Here is a 20,166-nt window from a genome sequence, read left to right on the forward strand (position 1 = left end):
ACTATGGATGATGAAAAAAGGTGTTGATGGTTCAAATTTGGCTGCAATATATGGTTTTCTGGTGTGTTTAACTAGACAAATTTCACAGGAAAACAAAGATGGATCTTTATTTATAAATAAGTTTGGTAACATTTTGGAAAGATATAAAAAACTAGGATGACCTTATCTAGAGTGTTATAACATAATTTTATTGGTATTGAGATCAGAAGATAAAACTAGTTTCCTAAAAGCACTAGATAAGGTATGATTTTGAGATGCTTTACCTCCAAGGGTGTACAATCCTTTGCCCAGCCTAGCACTGCCAATCACCCTCTTCAAGCCATGTGCCTGAAAAATGCAACCACCAGTACCAAACACAACATTACTACCAGAATCTTTAATTAATTTGCTGACTGACAACAGATTGCATGCAAGTCTAGGAACATAGATGACATTATGAAGTAGTAGATTTTTGTTTAATGTAACATAACCACTCCCTTTGACTATAGTGAGAGAGCCATATACTATTTTGATAGAAGCTAGTAAGCTGCTTTCACTATATTCCTCCAAGAGATCAATATTTCCTGTCATATGATATGATGCACCCAAGTCTATTATCCATTGTACCGATGAAGCATATGGAATATTACCTTCAGTAGCAGTATATTTGGCTGTCATACTGCTCAAAATCTGCTGTAGCACCTCTATCTGTTTCTTGCTATAACTGCTTGAGGAATCATCTTGAGAGGCAATATGGCCTCCTTTTGAAACCTGGACCTTGTGGGCTGCTAATCGGTTGGTTTTCCGTGCAGCTTCCAACATTGATCTATCAAATGACTAGTTTCTTACAATGTTCACACCAGAGGTGATTTTTCCTTTGCTAGTCTGAAAATCTGAAATCTGAAAATTAGATTGAGAGGGGCTGGTCTGGGAAGTGATTTCAGATGCTGAGGGATCCTGATTAGCCATTAAAAAAATAGAGTTGAACAGGAATTGATTTAAGAGAATCGAAAATTGGATTGATAGCTCTAACATGATACCATGTAGAAAACAGAGTAAGTCTGTTATTTCATTCTTATCTTTTTCAATAGGACATATTATATCTTTATATACAAATTATGTCTCTAAACTTGGAAACTCTAAGTAAGGGTGGAACAAGGGTAGAACAACTCATTTCTATAATTCATACACCCTTACACTTACATAACCTACAGGTAAGAATACTTATTGATTCCTCCTTTGCAAGTTTGTTGAAATTCAACCGATCTACTCGTTTCTTTTAGATTTTCTAGATGATGGTGCCAATAGATCCAATGATTTATACACATAATCACAACAAAAGTTGGCATTACTAACAGTAACAAATCATTAACACACTCAGCAATATCAATGACCCAAGTCATATCTCTATTAATTTAAAACTTGTCGATTTAGGTAAAACTTGATTCTATTCAATCATTTTCTTTCTTATTGATTTTTAAGCTTTAATCACCTCTTATGATTTATTTAGGATGATGAAATTTAGATCTAATTCTTTAAATCTTGAATTTTATTTTTTTAGAAATTTCATGAGATTACTAAGAAAAATCATCAAAGCTTTAGAAAGTTGATTTGATTTGTTAAAACCAATTTATAAACTTCTTAATCTAACAAAAACAAACCAAAATCATTTAGAAATCAGAATTTAACAAAGAATATTGAACTTTACCATTAAATATTCAAGATCCTCAAGAAACTCATAATTTTCCGAATTTATCATTACAAAGGATCAAAACCTATTTTGAAAAAAAAATCATTTAGATTCATGAATTGGAAGATGGATTTTACCTTAGTTGAAGTAGAAAAATGAACTAGGAGATGATTTGATGAAAATTCCCTTGAAAATAACTTAGAAAAGAGAGAAAAAGATAATTTTTGTATGATTTGTTGAAAATTTTAAGAGTGAAATTTGTGTTTGGGTGATTTGAAATGAAGGTTATTATTTGTGTTGGGATTTCGATGAAGCTCAAATTGAACAACTGAATATTGTCACAAGGGGTGAATTGGCTTTTTGAGTTTAGGGAGTAAGGAGTAAAAAGAGAGAGACAATTTGCACAAGATTTATAGTGGTTCGACTTCTCAACCAAGTCTACATTCGCTACCTAAGCTTCTCACTTAGGATTTTCTAACAAATTCACTAATTTATTCTTTCTTTTTTCAGGATAAAGAGATAACCTTCACAACTCACTAGATTTTAAAAAGCTAAGCTAAAACCAATCCCCTTTCAAAGGAGTAAAATATGTAAACAAAAAACATCTTAAAAGAAGGTATTTATAAAGATTAAGCTCACTAAAACACTAATGTTTACAAGAGAAAGGAAAATAAGAATGAAAAGCTTTTCTCTTGTGTTTGATTGCTTGGATAGGTGTTCCAACTTTTTTCAAGTATCCTCAACTTGTTTTTATATGTTGGAATGAGTTTGTAGTCATTTCTAGCCATTGGGATGTTTTGGGAGTCATTGGGGATAAATTTTCTGCAAAATAAAATGCTCAGGACATGGAGTATCGGTACTCCTTTAATGAGTATTTGTACTACCTTTGTAATTTTTAAATAAATTAACTGTTAAAGATCGGTGGGCTTGACCAGTATCGATACTATGCTTCATGGTATCGATATCACTGTGTAAAGTAGTATCGGTACCCCTTTGAGTATCGATACCTATTTTGCATTTTAGAATTTGAGTAATTTGGAAAACAACTGATAGTATCGATACTATCTAGAGAGTATCGATACTTCTCTTACCTTTGGTATCAATATCATACGAACAGTATCGATACCGTTAATGTAATATTGATACTGTAAGAACAATATCGATACTATATACCCTGAAAACTGTTTTGTGCTCAAATTCTAGTTTAATGAACTTTGAATTATTTTTGAAAACTTTGAACAAATTCAATCAAGTCCAAAAACATTTTACCTTAATTTGTTATATTAAAATATTATAAAACATAGTTTAACAATCTCCCCTTTTTGATATAACAAAATATTTGAAAAATTGTTTTGGCAAAACCCCACTTTAATAAAACATTTCATGAAAAAAGGGAAATATTTGGAAATTATTAAAACTCCTCTCTTTTCATTGAGAAATTGAATTTTTCAAACTCATATTTCTCATTTTTTGTTATATAAAAAATAATTCAATTTTAAAGTTAAAAAATAACAATGGAGAGTAAGCGGTAAATTTTAACATAAAATCATTTGAAAAATCAAAGTTCCCGTCAATAAATGAATCCCAAACAAAAAATTTAACTTTAAAGGCATGACACTTAAAAGACATTGAATTTCAACAAAGATGAACAAACATGTTAGTAGCACATGAAATTCAATATTTCGAAGTCTAATATACTTTATGCAATACCAATTTTTGTATTTAAGTGCATGTGCATAAAACTATTAAAAAATGTTATATATTTGAAAAATTGATATCAATTGCTAGAGAGATATCATTTGCAATAAATCACATACATAAACATTTAAATTAAGGTTAAAAATTAAAATTTGTAAAAACAAAATATTAAAACCAAATTTGACAAAAAATTATTATGATGAACAAATATTTATGAAAAACATTAAAACTTTAGAAAATGTTCATCACGACACTTTTTAATATACATGAGATAGAAAACATAAAATTATTTAAAATCAAAACTCATACATGCTTAAACTAAATGAGAAACCAATTATGCAAGATAATCAAAATAAGCTTAGAGATTACCCATTCCATCTCAAGTGTGGCTAGAGCATTTGAGTGTCTTCACTTTCATCACCATTGCTCTCACACACCTACAAGAGACATTTATGTGGATTTTGGTATCCAAATTACTTTGGATCCTTGAACATTAGTTTCAATGCCCCTTGTTCCATTAGGAATTCATACTTGTTTAATTTTAAAACGTTTTCCTTTCTTTAAAGGACAAGTATCCTTGTGACCATGATAATGACAATGTGAGCATTTTGTTATTATGAAATTAGAAGAATTATTTAAAACGATTTCGTTTTCTTTTGTTAAGCATTCAAACTTAACCTTTAAATCAAAACTTTCTTTTTCAAAATTTTTAATTTTCATTTTTGAAAGCTCTAAATCTTTTTTCAAAATTTCGTTTTGTTTTTCAAATTCAACTTTAGTTTTCAAAAGAAAATTATTTTCAACTTTAAGTTTTGAAATAATTTTCTTGTATTTTGAGTTCATGGTCTCAAACTCCAAAAATAATTCATCGTATGCATCTTGTAACTTATTAAAAGAATACGAATTAGAATCACTAGAGTTAGAAGATACCTCGGGCTCTTCAAGAGTCATTAGGACACCACCTTAGTTGGTTCTTCTTTCTTATTTCCATGAATCTTTTCGAGCTTATTGCAAAGCTCGTTGACATTTGAACAAGAATAAACTCCTTCATAAAGATCAGGACCAAATGCACAAAACATGTGCATGGCCTTATCATTTTGTTGATTTTTCTTACGTTCTTGGGCACTCCACTCCTTTGTCTTCTTCTTTGGATAAGAGTAGCCATTCTCGATCATCTCCCATTCATCAAGATCGTTGGATTGGATGATCAACTTCATTAATTTATTCCAATGACGGTAGTTGACTCTATTGAAGTACGGAGGCTTGTCGATTAGTTGGGAGTCTTCCATCTTCTCGGTTGCATCGGGAATTGATAGAGGTTCTTCAAGGATCGTCTCAAGGTTGTTAGACCTTCTAATGAGTCAAGATCTGATATCAATTGTTGGGATTTCGATTAAGCTCAAATCAAACAATCGAATATTGCCACGAGGGGTGAATTGGCTTTTTGAGTTTAGGGAGTAAGGAGTAAAAAGAGATAGACAATTCGCACAAGATTTATAGTGGTTCGACTTCTCAACCAAGTCTACATTCACTACCTAAGTTCCTCATTTATGATTTTCTAACAAATTCACTAATTTGTTCTTTCGTTTTCCAGGGTAAAGAGATAACATTTACAACTTCAAAGCTTTTCAAAGGCTAAGCTAGAACCAATCCCCTTTCATAGGAATAAAATATGTAAACAAGAAAACCTCTTAAAGAAGGTGTTTACAAAGACTAAGCTTACTAAAACACTATTATTTACATGAGAAAGGAAAATAAGAACGAAAAGCTTTTCTCTTGTGTTTGATTGTTTGGATAGGTGTTCCAACCTTCTTCAAGTGTCTTCAACTTATTTTTATATGTTGGAATGAGTTTGTGGTCATTTTTAGCCGTTGGGAATAAATTTTTTGCAAAATAAAACTGCCCAGGACAGGGAGTATCAATACTCTTTTAATGAGTATCGTTATTATCTTTGTAATTTTTAAATAAACTAGCCGTTAAATACCGTTGGGCTTGACCAGTATCGATACTATGCTTCTTGGTATCGATACCATTGTGTAAAGTAGTATCGGTACCCCTTTGAGTATCGATACCTATTTTGCATTCTGGAATTTAAGCAATTTGGAAAACAACTGATAGTATCAATACTACGTAGAGAGTGTCAATACTTCTCTTACTTTTGGTATTGGTACCACACGAACAGTATTGGTACTGTTCATGTAGTATCGATACTGTAAGAACAGTATCGGTACTACGTATCCTGAAAACTATTTTGTGCTCAAATTCTAGTTTAATGGATTTTGAATTATTTTTGAAAACTTTGAATAAATTCAATCAAGTCTAAAAACATTTTGTCTTAATTTGTTATGTCAAAGTATTATAAAACATAGTTCAACAATTTGGTTTTGAGAGGTAAATCAATGGAGAGATTGCTTAAAAATGAGGCGGGAAAAATGAACGAGAATAGCATTTTAAAATCCTAGGAGATAACTAACTTTCAAATTGGTTGTTGCTTTTGGCCATTCACAGGTTTACTTTCTTTTCAATTTAGTCCTTATTTTAATTTTAAAGTTCATTTTTTAATACTTTTAATTAAAATTTTATTTTTTTTAAAAAAGGATTGAAATAAAATAAATATGAATATTAATTGCAAAACTCTGGAATCAACTTTTTAACTTCAAATTCATATCAACCTATATTTGAATAAAAAATTTATCAAAAATCCTTTTTATTTCAAAATTATCCGTAAAAAAGTTAAATCTAAACCGACCACCCACTCAATAAACTTACTAACCTGAATTTTGAGATGTGACATGTTACATAACAAGAAAAAATTGTTTATCTTACTCGTTACTAATATCATGTGCATCAACAGAGAAGATGCGGTCTCAGGAATTGGTTCTTGGGATTGGAATCTTAGGGGTTCTAATTCTACATATCATGCTTTATACCCAAGGGCTTGGACAATATATGAAGGTATCCACAAGTGTTGAACTTTTGGCTATTTTTTTTTCTTTTTTTAAAACTAACGGTTTTCAATCTATTGATTAATTATTCCGGATCGGGTTTGACATAGACATTATTATTGGAATGACCTCTCAATCCAGTTTGTTTCTTTCACATACATCATAATTCAAACTATTGACTTATTGAGTGATCACCATCCTGTCTTAAAATGCAGGTGAACCTGACCCAGCACTTAAAATTGTTTGTCGACAAATTTCACCTGTTATTCCCCATAATTACAAAGAAAGCAGCTTTCCCGTTACAGTTTTTACTTTCACTGTGAGAATGGTTCTAAAAAATTGCTTTGCAATGGTTAATCACAACTTGTTTAGGGATTGATCAGTTGATTTTTTATGGTTAAGCTATATAACACGGGAAACACCACCGCAGATGTCACGTTGCTTTTCACTTGGGCTGTGAGTAGCTATTTTTTCTTTCATGGTAAATACTCAAATGACAACTTAATTATAGGGTTGGTGTCGACATGACCACCATACTTTCAGATTTGATAATATAATCATATAACTATTTAAGTGGTTTCAATGTATCCGTCTGCCGTTACAAAACAAACGGTGTAGCTAATGGCAGACGGCTATATTGAAACCATTTAAATAGTTATGTGGTTAAATTGTTAAAATTGAAAGTTTGGTGGTCATGTTGACACCAATTCCATAATTAAACTGTCATTTGAGTAGTTTACCCTTTCTTTTAATACCACTCAATTTATAGTCATTCATTCAACATTTTTGTACATATCTTCTCAGAATTCTGTGGGAGGAGTATCTGAATTTTCTGGTCGTCACTCCAATTCAAAAATAATGTAAGTGTGTCATAATTCCCTAAGCTTACGTAGACACGCACACACACATATTCACGTGTGTCCATCTGTGCTTATCGATTAGTTTCTTCCTGGTCGGAATCTTCTTCTTCTTTGTCGCATAATTTTTGTACTAACATATCAAGGAACCGATTTTGCTAGGATGAAGGATGGTGTGCATGGTGTCCTTTTACATCACATGTAAGGTCAACAGTGAATATGGGGGGAAAATGTTTCGGCTTGGTTTGATCTGTTGAATAGCTTTGCACTACTTTTTAGTTTCTACAAGTAACGCCTAGTATTATTGGTACAGTACTGCCGATGAGCTACCTCCTGTGACATTTGCAATCGCAGCGCAGGAGACTGATGTTGTTCGTGTTTCGGAATGCCCTAGCTTTTTGGTATCTGGGAACTCAGAAGGCATAACTGCAAAAGAAATGTGGCAAGAAATAAAAGAGGTATGTTGACTTTGTTTCCCTCCATGTCCATGTGTGCACTATTCATTATATGATCATTATCATTGACTTTTCATTTCTTCATTAGCCATTAACTTCGCATATCATTGGCTAAAGTTTTCCTTAAAAACCATTAGTTTTTATGACCATTGTTATACTTCCGGAGAAGACCCTTCAGAAATTGCTAAATCTATGTTAGCAAGGATCTTTGGGAGACCATCCTCTAAGCAGAGCCCCCAGAAGTCTCCTGGAGAGATCATATCATATCTGGAATCGGTAAAGATGACGGTTCTTATATATTATCTCACCTGCAATTTGCAGACCACCTAATAATTTTCTGTAATGCATCCAAGACGCATATTTTAAACTTTAAGAGAGTCTTAAGAGTTTTTGAATTAATGTCCGGTCTCCAGCTTAATCTCAGCAAAAGCAAATTATTTGGCATTAACATTAGTGAGGAAGAGATCAAGGAGTGGGCAGGTGACCTTGGGTGTGCAGTTGGTACTTTCCCGTCGGATTATTTAGGACTGCCACTTGGAGCAAACAGGAATTCTTCTGCTCTGTGGGATCCGGTTGTTCTGAAATTTTTTAAGAAGCTATCGGGTGGAAGGAAAAAACTCTTTGGCAGGGAGATTGGTATTGTTGAAATCGGTATTGTGCTCTCTACCTACTTATTTTCTGTCTATGTTTAAAATTCCAGCAGCAGTGAATTCTAGGTTGAATTCCATCATAACTAATTTTATATGGGGAGGAGGGGCAGAGTCTAAGAAAATGTACTGGGTCAACTGGTCCACAGTGTGTAAACCAAGAAGCTGTGGTAGTCTGGGTGTGCTGAATATTAATTTTATGAATAGGGCATTATTAGAGAATGGTCCTGGAAGTTTGCTAATGATAGGGAATCAATTTGGAAGAAGATGATTTGTTCCAATTACAATCTGAACACTAATATGATTTTTTTCACTAGCAAATTACCAACAAATGCTTCTTGTATTTGGAAATCAGTGGTTAATAATCATTATAAAGATGATCAGTTTGGTGCTAAGGTTCGAAGCATGTTTCAAGTCAAAGTGGGTAATGGGGTGAGCATCAGGTTTTGGTTTGATATTTGGGCTCTGGATCATCCTTTGAAAACTGTTTTTCCGAGACTATTTGCTCTTTCTTTAAATCAGTTTGGGACTTTAAATGTGTTTGGTGAGTTCAAATCTTCCGGGTGGTTTTGGTATGTTCAGTTGAGAAGAAACCTGTATGATTGGGAGCTGGAACAATTTTCAAATTTACTAGCTATCATTCATAATTTTAGTCTCTCCCAAGAATCTAAAGATGGTTTGATTTGGAGAGGGAACGGCGAAGGTTTTTTTCTGTCAACTCTTGTTTGAAGACCTGTTATCTTGAATCGGTAGAAGGCAAATTTTGGGAGAAATGTATTTGGAGGGGGTTGGTGCCTCCAAAAGTAGAAGCTTTTATGTGGCAATTAGCGCATCAGAAGTTAGCAGTAAAGTTTGAATTACAGAAAAGAGGGGTTTCGGGGATTGTTGATATTTCTTGTCCTTTGTGCAAAAAAGAGATTGAATCTGTCACTCATCTATTTTCACTTGCACGGTGGCATGGTCCCTTTGGAATAAGTTTCTGAATATTTGGAAAGTTAGTTCGGTTCTTCATGTTGATGCTAAATGATTTTTACTTGCTTGGCATGATATGGTGCCTGCTTCTTCTGTTTGGTCCTTAATTCCGGGAGTAGTGCTTTGGACTATTTGGAAATTCAGAAATGAAGTGGTGTCCGAAGGAAGGTCCTTAGATCAGATTGAGCTATTTTTCATGACTAGGATTAGACTTGCTTCTTGGTTTTTAGCTAAGTTTAACGAGGTTTCTACTTCAGAGACTCTATTATTAGTGATCCATCTATTGCAGATTATTGTTGTTCTTCTACAAATTAGCCTCATAAAGTTGTCTCCTGGATTCCCCCTCCTAAGAGCTATCTAAAATTGAATGTGGATGCAGCAGTTTGCAATGATTGGCGAAAGAGCGGTGCAGGTGGTTTATTAAGAGATGAGGTTAGCGATATCAAGGGATCTTTCAAAGAATCTGCTGGTCCAGGCCCTCCTACTCTGTTGGAGCTTATAGCCGTCAAGAGGGGTTTAATTACCTTTGAGTATATTCTTCAGAGTTTTAAGACTCAGTGGTTTGTTGAACCTGATAGCAAACTTGCAGTGGATTGGGTTAAGAATTCTGATAACTGTCCTACAGTTTTTCTTGATTTAGCCAAAGAAATTGCTGCTATGATAAGAGCTTCCGAGGGTGCTATCAGATGGGTGGACAGAACAACTAATATAGAAGCTGATACCTTAGCCAAGGCTGGTATTGGGTTGTTTTTGTAAGGGGATTGGCTGTTTTAAACATTATGTCATCTTTCAGTTATTAATGAAATTTGAGGCACTCTTTTCCTTCTTTTGCTGATTAAGGAATATCGATTGGTGTTCTATTAATCATGAAGGGTTTTTTTAATGAGGTCTCCACTTCCTATAAAAAAAATACCATATCTAGAATCATCTTTCGTCGGGACCGTTCTTCGAAGCATGTATTCCTCGGTCTTTAATATTATCTTTGAAAAAGTCAAATTCGATAATTGGCAACCATATCTGTCTGTTAGCCTACTAACAGGCATGATGACCTTTAGTCTGATACCAGTCACCCTATAGTTGGAGTATTTATACCCCGAAAAAATATTAAAACGGGGATCCAACTTCTTTTCCATTCTCTCATTTTATCAAGAGTTATCGTCTTTCTCACGTCACCTTTCTCATCCTTTCTTTCACAGAAATTCACCGGCTAACGGTCATCGTTACTCCGATTGCGACTTTCCACCCGAGCCAAAAAAGATTAACCATCAACTACAGACTCAATCCATTTGTTTCCATCAACAACCCTTTTCATCTGTAATTAGGCCATTAACATTCATATCATTAGCTGTAAGTCTTCCTTAAAAAACATTAATTTTGATGACCCTTTTCATATGCAATTATTCAACAAGTTCGATTCTAGCCAAATAGTCTGCGATTGATTTGCAGTTAGCAGTGGCACTATCCAAATCCTACACTTCATTGCTTCTGCCCACATAGAACTCGTGCTTAAATCTTTGTTAAGGTAAACTGAAATTAGGACATCCGAAACTGTTTTTGTAGCATGGCTCTTTCGAGCATTTGAGATCTACTGAAGCATCAGTGTATTCGGAACGAGGGTCCTCTATTGGTGCAGCCATTGCAGCTTCCGTGACGGTTCCATCTGATGCTGTACGCACTGTTACATTTTCATTGGCGTGGGACTGTCCTGAAGTAAACTTTCATGGTGGAAAGACTTATTACAGGTTTGTGGTTAACATACTTGTAGAAGAAATTTCCCTACCTGAAAGCTTATTTGCTTGCTGAGTAGTGTATGCATTGCAGGCGTTATACGAAGTTCTATGGAACCGATGGAAATGCTGCAGCAAATATTGCACTTGATGCTCTTCTTGGTAATAATCCCCTGTTATCTGTGTTAATATTGGTTTTTAATTTTATACCAGTAAATTTTATATAAACATTAGAATCCAAGTCTGTTTTGTTTCTGAAAATATTTTTCGCCTTTATTTTCTATTGTTATTTTAAAAATAAATTTTATTTTCTATAGTTGAAAATTAAAAACATGTTTGACATATTAAAATAAAAAATTTGCTTTATAATAAGGAAAATATGAAAATAAGGTTTGTTACATATTTTTCCAAGAATAGAAACATAAAAAAAATAAAAAAAAAGCATGGATTTGAATCAGGGTTAGAAATTTGATAATTAGTCATTTTTGGAATTTTGTTTTTGCATTTATATGAATTTGAACTAGAGTCAATTCAATAATCTAAAAAGCTTTTATTTTCATTGTTATTAATGCTTTGTAAAATTGGAAAAGTGATAAACAAGAGTTTTTAAAATTTTAGTTTATTGATGAATTAACTCTGGTTCAAATCCATACAAAGTTAAAAAAGAAAACTTTTTTTGAACGATTTTTAAAAATCAAACTTTTAACCTTAGTTCAAGTCCATATAAATGTAATAACTTTTTTATTTTACTTCTCCGGTTTTATTTTTTCATTATTGATTTTTTTTCTATTTATCAAATTTATTTTTTATTTTTTAAAAAATAAAATATGATTTTTTTTCCAAAAAATGAAAAAACAGAAAATGTTTTCAATTTAAAAAAATGAAAAAAAATAAACACCAAATGGAAAATAAAATTTTGTTTCCAGTACCTATTTTGCATTTTGATATGTTATTTTTTTTAAACATAGAACACACCCATTGGGAATCACAGATTGAAGCATGGCAAAGGCCTGTACTTGAAGACAAGAGGACCCCTGAATGGTTAGTTCAGTCTTATTATTTGCAATTACTTGTGCTACCAGACCCTATTTTTTGAACCCTCTCAACAGGTACCCTATCACTTTATTCAATGAGCTCTATTATCTTAATTCAGGGGGGACGATCTGGACAGGTGTCTGTATATTGCACTCATTTCTTAAGATTGGATTTCTTGTAAAGGACTTGTGCTAATATTTCCCTTTTTTGTTTGTACCACAGATGGATCACCTCCAGTCCATAGTTTAGTAAGCATTGGAGGAAAGAAGTTTTCCCTTGATAGATCTCAGTTAGTATTGAAAAATATTATTGGTGTTCGCCATCAAAATGATACTGCCATTGACATTCTAGGAAGGATGACTAATATACTTGAGCAAATACACACTCCAACTGCATCGAATTCGGCTTTAGGAACAAATTTGCTTCAAGAAGGAGAAGAAAACATTGGTCAATTCCTTTATCTCGAAGGAATTGAGTATCACATGTGGAACACCTATGATGTTCACTTTTATGCATCTTTTGCACTGATCATGTTGTTTCCTAAACTTCAGCTCAGCATCCAAAGAGATTTTGCTGCTGCAGTAATGATGCATGATCCTAGCAAGATGAAACTTTTACATGATGGACAGATGGTTCTGAGAAAAGTTCTTGGAGCTGTTCCACATGATATTGGAGTCGATGACCCGTGGTTTGAAGTAAATGCGTATTGCCTTTACGACACTGATCGATGGAAAGACTTGAATCCGAAATTTGTTCTCCAAGTTTACAGGGATGTCATTGCCACCGGTGACAAGAAGTTTGCAGAATCTGTTTGGCCCTCTGTTTATGTTGCAATGGCTTATATGGAGCAATTTGACAAGGATGGTGATGGGATGATTGAGAATGACGGCTTCCCCGATCAGACATACGATACATGGTCTGTGTCTGGTGTAAGTGCCTACAGTGGTGGGCTCTGGGTAGCAGCCTTACAGGCTGCATCTGCTTTGGCACGTGAAGTAGGAGACAAGGGTTCTGAAGATTACTTTTGGTACAAGTTTCTGAAAGCAAAAGATGTCTATCAGAAATTGTGGAATGGCTCTTACTTCAATTACGACGACAGTGGTAGTCACACAAGTTCGTCTATTCAGGCTGATCAGTTGGCCGGCCAATGGTCCGTAACAATGGACATAATTTGAAACTTCTAGTTCATTATTACTTCTTCCATAATCTATAATATGATTTTGGTTAGAAAATTATACTTCTTTATATGCAGTTTAAACCTCTTTATATTGTTTTGTTCATGTGGTAATGAATTACAATGGCTTTGTAGGTATGCAAGGGCATGTGGTCTTTTTCCAATAGTTGACGAGGTCAAAGCAAGAAGCGCGTTAGAGAAGGTATACAATTACAATGTCTTAAAAGTGAAAGGTGGGAAGCGAGGGGCTGTAAACGGGATGCTGCCCGACGGAAGAGTCGATATGTCGTCGATGCAATCGAGAGAAATATGGTCTGGAGTTACATATGCAGTGGCTGCAACAATGATCCATGAAGATTTGGTGGATATGGCATTTCATACTGCAAGTGGAATCTTTGAATCTGTGTGGTCTGAAGAAGGACTTGGGTAAGATTGACATTTCCTTCTTTTTTTCATTTAATTGGTGATGGTATGAATTTTTGTGGAAAGCTTCCCCCTAATGTTTGAGAAATAAACCGAATGGAATTCACAGATTGTGAGAGTTGCCTTTGAGTGGGAGTGATTATATGGTAATATCTTTTTAGAATTTTTCTTAGCAATTGACAACACACACCGCAGACAGTTGTTTGAACCTGAAACATTTCCTTTTTACCACTTAGGCCACTCAATGGCTTCGATGATTATTGTTTGAATATTCATTTGTTCACCATATTGCATATATGTTGACAGTTACTCATTTCAAACCCCGGAAGGTTGGAACACAGAGGATCAGTATAGATCTCTAACATACATGCGTCCGTTGGCCATATGGGCAATGCAATGGGCATTATCAAGACCAAAACTTGCAAAGCAGAACCTAAAATCCCAAGTGAAGGCAGATTCCCTACGTACACACCATACCGGATTCTCCAAAGTTGCTCGCCTTCTAAAATTGCCTGAAGATCAAGGTTCCCCAAGTCTTTTCCAGATTATATTCGAATATACTTGCAAGAGAATGTTGGCTTAATTGTTACTGCTGTAGTGAGTGTGCAATGCGCTATTCAATAATTGAAAAACTCATTCATTGACGCCAGATAAGCATTTTAAAGTTTTTGCACAATTATATGGTGTGCTTAAAAATAGTGAATTTTTGTTCTTTGAACATTGTTTTGATTTCATTTGCAACTACGCATTCTAATTTTGGTGTTCACTTCATTATTGTCGTAGCAAGCGCAGTGGTTGGATAGAATCCTTTAGGGTAAATTACATATTTAGTACCTACTTTATTATTCAAATTTTGGTTTCATACTCAAGTTTTTAACACCAAGATACCAAAATGAAATCTAAATTAAACGTCAAATATGAATTTAAAATAAAAAAGCTTTGAGTACCAAAATGAAACAAAAGTAATATTTTATGTACTAACATGCAGGTTACCCAAATTTTTTTTATTAAAGTTTATCTAATTCTGAATAATGCCAATTGGAACTTAAATCCTTGAATTTTAAACATAATGCATCTAATTCTTCTAATAGGTATGTAGGCTTATACCATCTTTAACGGTATAACTGGTACGCCGCATGCTTCTATAACATTTCTCATCAACTGGTGTTTAAATATTACACAATAATCAAAATAGTTGGACATTCTGAACCAAAACATAATCTAAACCTAAGCTTTTCTCCAAAAATGACAATTGAAAGATGAAACAGTAATAAAAAAATGTGTAGACGGTGTGTTTGAAAGCAGGTATAACAACTAGGAGAACAGTTTGCTTCACATCTAGCGATCAGAAGCAGTGGCATCATCTTCCAAACTTTTCCGTTTCTTCTTCCCTTCACCATGCCTTGACATCCGGGGTGCCTCATCCTTGCTTTCATTGTCGTCATTCCTGAGGCTGTTTCAAGCAGCAAACTGATCTTCGTTGTGAGCCTTTTGTCCTTTCTGCTACTGTGTCTTATCATCCAACCCACTGCCTAGATCACCCATTTCCTGGCCTCTACCCTGCTCTAATCCTGCACTAAATCTGTCATTGGTGCTGGAGGTAGGGGAAACATAGGAGGCATGCCAATGGGCCGGCCACCTTGAGAGCAAGATTTGCATCTGTGGGTCCCATGCCCCCCAAATGGAGGACGCCATCACCATCCCCATTCCACCAGATGGAAACACTGCCCCAGGTTGCGGAGCTCGTCCTGGAAACATCATGCCAAATGCAGGACCTCTAAAATCTCCAAAAACCCTCGGCCCATACGGAGCAAAAGGACGGGAAGCACCAAAAAGATATGGCATCCCAAAACCATCAGGTGCAACTGGTCCATATCAAAAGCATCATAGGTGGAAAGCCTCTCATGCCAGGCATGGGCACCACAAGCTAGTGGCATGTGAGGGGACCACATTATTCCTCTGCCTCTTCCCCTTCCCTGAGCCAGAGAACCGAAGCTTTCAGCCTCCTCATTTTCTTCCTCTTTCTCTTCTTCATTTTACTCAAATGGAACAATGTCCGGGATCTCTGTATTATTTGAATCGACTCCCTTTGCTTTCTCTCGTTCACATTTTGATTCTGCTTCCAGTGAAATTGCCCGTACCCCATGGGATTAAACAATATATCCTCAACCTAAAAGCATGGTAAAATGAAGGCAATGCCATAGCCCAAACTAAGATGTTTTAACTGCATTTTCTTCTTAAGTAGTTTGAAACAATACTAATCTTATACTTCCACAAACCTTTTGCAAATTACAATATACACCTCAGTTGGTTAGTTTCTAATCAATCTCCTGTTGAAAATTAAATAATCATATAGATTGCTCTGGTAAGCACTAGGCACATCAGAACTCGACTCCCCAAAACACTTGAGTCCACACAATCTTATCACTACTGTCACCTTCATAGTATGATTTATTAGGAGGCTATTAGCCCGTATGTGTCTCTAACCCATACTTACCCATACAAGGACCTCATATTTGTGCATGTAAACGGGTTCATACTAACTAGCATTCAAGCAAGCACTAGAACACAAGATTTGCTTCCCTCTCTTTCATTCCTTCTTTTTCAAATTTCCCATACTTATTCTAAAAATTTTATTTCTATTGTTATCAAAATCAGATATCAGAAAAGTAAAATACAATAAGCATACTATAAGCTCACAATATGGTTCAAGATAAAGCAAGGAGGCCAATTGCTCACCAACAGAAGGGTCTAACGCTAGGCAATCTCTGCTTATCTGCAAGTGCATTAATAAGGTTAAACTACAATTCACCAAATATAACATCACAGGATAAAACATTGTGACATTGTCTATTGCAGACACCATATTAAAGATAAATGATACATGGTAAAAGCAGATAAATAATTCTTATAAAGTGGGGTATTAACCTAATACGATGACAAAAATATTGCTGACATAAAATATCATTGATCATCATTAAGGCTTAACCTTCAAATGCTGGAATCATACCTATACCAGTAAGTTCTCATTGCAAGGGTTCCTCAAATGGCAAGTTCTGTGGAAGGACAGCTTACATAACTACATATCAAGCAGCAATTAGTCATCAGAATCTTGCAAACAAAAGGCAGTAAACTAATCAACAACTACAAATGTAGCAATATTATATCTTGAAAACACAAAATGTCAAAACATGCCAAGGATATCTTCATAGAAAATATTTTAGTTCCATAAAACTTATCTTCATAGAAAATTTTGTTTTAGAAGGAGAGGGGAGGAGGATGGAGAAACAGACTAACCATTTTACTGAGAAATTCCATCCATAATGTGCAGTTCAATTGTTCCATGAGCCTGTTTCCAGTTGCCACCAGCAACAGATCCACCAACTTTGGATGTCATCTTGGCACAACTCTAAAGAGACAGGACTATGTAATGCCTAAAACAACAGACATAAAAAGACAACATTTTGGACTAATGGTAATACATAAGCCCTACTTGTGAACTGACTAGCTAGTAATGCAAGACTTACAGGTAAAGAGTTATTTCAGAATAACACATGTATGAGTTCCCAAATTGAGTAGATATATGATTTTAGATTTCTGAAGTACCTGTAAATGCAGCATATGGTTAACGGAGAAGATCAAAAATCACATTTTCAGAAGAATCAAAAGCATCAGTCAGTTTAGCCTCATTGCTTCTTTGAGTTGTCTATACTCCTTGTTGAACAGATAGTTTGAGATTTTCATGGTTGCAACTTTTAACAATAAAATACCCAGGGTGCCATATTTGAGAGTAAAAAAATTAAACAAAGTTAGTCACCGAAACAACATGTAATTTAACACCGAAAATAATGTCAAATTTAGAAAGAAAATAATAGAACGGCTAACAGATTCTGTCTGCTTGGTATAAGGTAGAAGACTGCCAACAGCTAATTTTTTTTTTTTTGATAGAAATGAGAGGTCTCATTAAAAAACCCCCTTCATATCTGAAGAAATACACAATGGTTTCTCTACGAACATAAGGAGGAAAAGAGTACCTCAATTTTATTAATAACCCAAAATAAAACCACAGATACAAAAATCAGTCTATAAACACAACCAAAAACTCCTGTACAACACACCAAAAAACCAACCAGAAACAACAAAAACAAACAGATGCAATCAATCAAAGTTCACAACAGTAACCAATCACCAAACGAAAAACGAAGTATTGTAATAAGCAGCTCAAGACATGGCTTATTACTGTTAGATCGTCGGTCATAAAGCTGAAATTAAACTTGAGGATTTTTAGGCATATAAGTTTTCAACCCATTTGACAAATTGACAAATGCAAAATCAATACAATCACTCCTTACAGAGTTTCAGGAAAACTTAAGCATAGATTTATAATGAGGGTTCTTACCATTGAACAATTTAATTCGTTCTACAACAGTGTTACAACTATAACTTAATTTTATGAATCCAACTCTTGAATTGATTACTGAAAACTAATTCATAACTTCCATTCTCATTGTTCATGTAAATCATTCTTATTATATCATCCTCTTCTTGTCATTTCTCCCACTGGATCACGTCATAACATATAAAGTAGAAAAGACACGAAGCAGTGAACTTAATGGTCAAATGAAACAAAATATGCACTACATAGGAGGGGGGTCCTGATTTTCTTTCAGACACCTAAACCAACAAGACTAAAAAATAAACACACCGACACCAGAGTACAGAACACCCTTATAAACAAGATAGTCCAGTTGGACAAAAATACTCTGAAATTCTAAAAGAAAAAAGAGTATACATTAATTTTCTAAATCCTTTTCACCAAAAGAAAGATGTTTATTGTATCTAAAGATTCAACAAGTTTAGTTTATAATAACCTCATTTCTATTTGTACACGAAAGAGAAAAGGAGAAGATAAAATTTATTCAACCCTTAACAGTACCATCTGGTCCAATACAGGCATTGACATATTCTTAGATGCCCCTGCAAAATAAATAATACAAGAGCTTGAAGGTGGAAAACAACTCATAAAAGAATAGAAAATGATTCAAATCACTAAAGTTGAATAATACAGCATAAATGTGTAATAAAATGAACAACTACCTAGTTTAGGTTTTTATGATGCTAATTACACCTTTATATATAATGACAGAAATCAGAATTCATTTGGGCAGTTATTATTGAATAAAGGATATCTCATAACTCTGTCCAAAACAAAATACAATTAACGGTTAACAGAACTCAGACCGCAGGACTCTTAACACACCTATATATTCCTTGAGGCAAAGGTATAGCAGGTCTGGCTGCCCTGTTGTTGTGGTTGTTGAACTTGCTGCTGTTGCTGCACATTAGTAGATTCAGTCCCCAAAGGTTTTCCAGCTGCTCCTTGGTTTACGTCATATGAGCTTGTGGAATCTGAGGTTTTTCAGTTTGTTGGGGAAAGCCAGCATTGCGGTGTTGAAAGAATTTGTTGTTATAATTGTAAGCACTTAATTGTTGAATCTACTGCAGGACCTCTTCTACAGGAGGCGGAGGTCCTGGGAGCTTTGCATGCGTATATCTGCAGTTAGGACCATTAGGACAAAAACCTAGCTTGTACCTGCAGCCATGAAATTTTGCATATTAAGTATTAACAATCATCCGAACCGATAAAACCGAATAGATACTAATATATTAAAGAAATTCCAGGGTTTGCATTTTAGACTGCATCAAAGGTAAGTTCTTTAGCAAATTCAAGAGACACAAAAATAGAACAATTTCCATTAGCTATTAACAAAATTCATTGGAGATAAAACCATAGAACAACTTCGCTCATCTCACAAGTTACATTCAATATAAAATATTACTCTCTTTTAGCCCTTTCTAAGTGTTCTGCTGATCCAAATCCTATGAAAAATGGCGCAAGCACACCAATTTAAAAAGAGAAAAAAAAAGTGCAAGTATAATTAAGACGAAAAGAAAAAGAAAAACGCACATGTTACACTCCTTGATATCCTCGATGGTGTGTTTGTAGACACAATCTTGCTCCCTGCACTCAACTAAATGGCGAAAAAAAAACGGCGTTTCCCCAAATATTCCTGATATAACACCCTTTTACCGAGTCAGCACCTAATGCGCGTTTGTTGCAGTGCATCTTTGCCGAGTCACCTGCCACGTCGAAGACGTATCTCAAGGCGCACCTTTCCCTTCTTCCCGCTTATTCCCCCACTATTTTCTTTCTCGCCTATTCCCATTGTTTTGAAAATCAGACTAGACCGGACCGGCCGGTTCAACTGGTTCAACCGGGAAACGTATGCTAGTCCGGTTCAATCTAAACCGGTTGAATTGCTACTAGTGAACCGGTCAGAATCGTTGAACCGTTCGAACCGGATCAGCTGAAAAACGAAAAAAATTAGAAATTTTGTTTTTTTAAAAAAAAAATTAAACCAAACAACGTCGTTTGTTAAACGAGCCAAGTCGAACTCGAGTATTGTTGAGCTCGACTTGAACTTGAAAACTTTAAAAGTAAGCTCAACTCGACTCGAACTCACAAGCTAAAAATTATCAAGTTCAACTCAAACTCGAAATATA

General features: G+C 34.6%; 1 protein-coding gene and 1 pseudogene across 3 annotated transcripts in view; one reads left to right on the forward strand and one right to left on the reverse strand.

The window, feature by feature from the left end:
* The window catches only part of LOC120173951 (non-lysosomal glucosylceramidase-like), a 46,037-nt gene extending 31,803 nt beyond the window's left edge, over window positions 1-14,234 (forward strand). For 2 of the 3 annotated variants that reach the window (XM_039180973.1, XM_039180975.1), the window contains 13 exons: window positions 6,222-6,322; window positions 6,528-6,631; window positions 6,715-6,768; window positions 7,117-7,172; window positions 7,332-7,370; window positions 7,483-7,627; window positions 10,804-10,985; window positions 11,065-11,132; window positions 11,939-12,011; window positions 12,080-12,141; window positions 12,228-13,155; window positions 13,315-13,605; window positions 13,909-14,234. In XM_039180973.1, coding sequence (XP_039036904.1) covers window positions 6,222-6,322; window positions 6,528-6,631; window positions 6,715-6,768; window positions 7,117-7,172; window positions 7,332-7,370; window positions 7,483-7,627; window positions 10,804-10,985; window positions 11,065-11,132; window positions 11,939-12,011; window positions 12,080-12,141; window positions 12,228-13,155; window positions 13,315-13,605; window positions 13,909-14,185 — 2,380 coding nt within the window. In that variant the 3' untranslated portion in view covers window positions 14,186-14,234. Of the gene's footprint in view, window positions 1-6,221; window positions 6,323-6,527; window positions 6,632-6,708; window positions 6,769-7,116; window positions 7,173-7,315; window positions 7,371-7,482; window positions 7,628-10,803; window positions 10,986-11,064; window positions 11,133-11,938; window positions 12,012-12,079; window positions 12,142-12,227; window positions 13,156-13,314; window positions 13,606-13,908 lie in introns of those variants that run through there. The other variant, XM_039180974.1, reaches the window with a different exon arrangement.
* Window positions 14,235-14,940: 706 nt separating this feature from the next.
* LOC120173944 lies at window positions 14,941-19,829 on the reverse strand (annotated as a pseudogene).
* Window positions 19,830-20,166: the final 337 nt, after the last annotated feature.

This window comes from Hibiscus syriacus, unplaced genomic scaffold (assembly GCF_006381635.1).
Source record: "Hibiscus syriacus cultivar Baekdansim isolate YM2019G1 unplaced genomic scaffold, ASM638163v2 tig00111993_pilon, whole genome shotgun sequence".
Taxonomy (NCBI): domain Eukaryota; kingdom Viridiplantae; phylum Streptophyta; class Magnoliopsida; order Malvales; family Malvaceae; genus Hibiscus; species Hibiscus syriacus.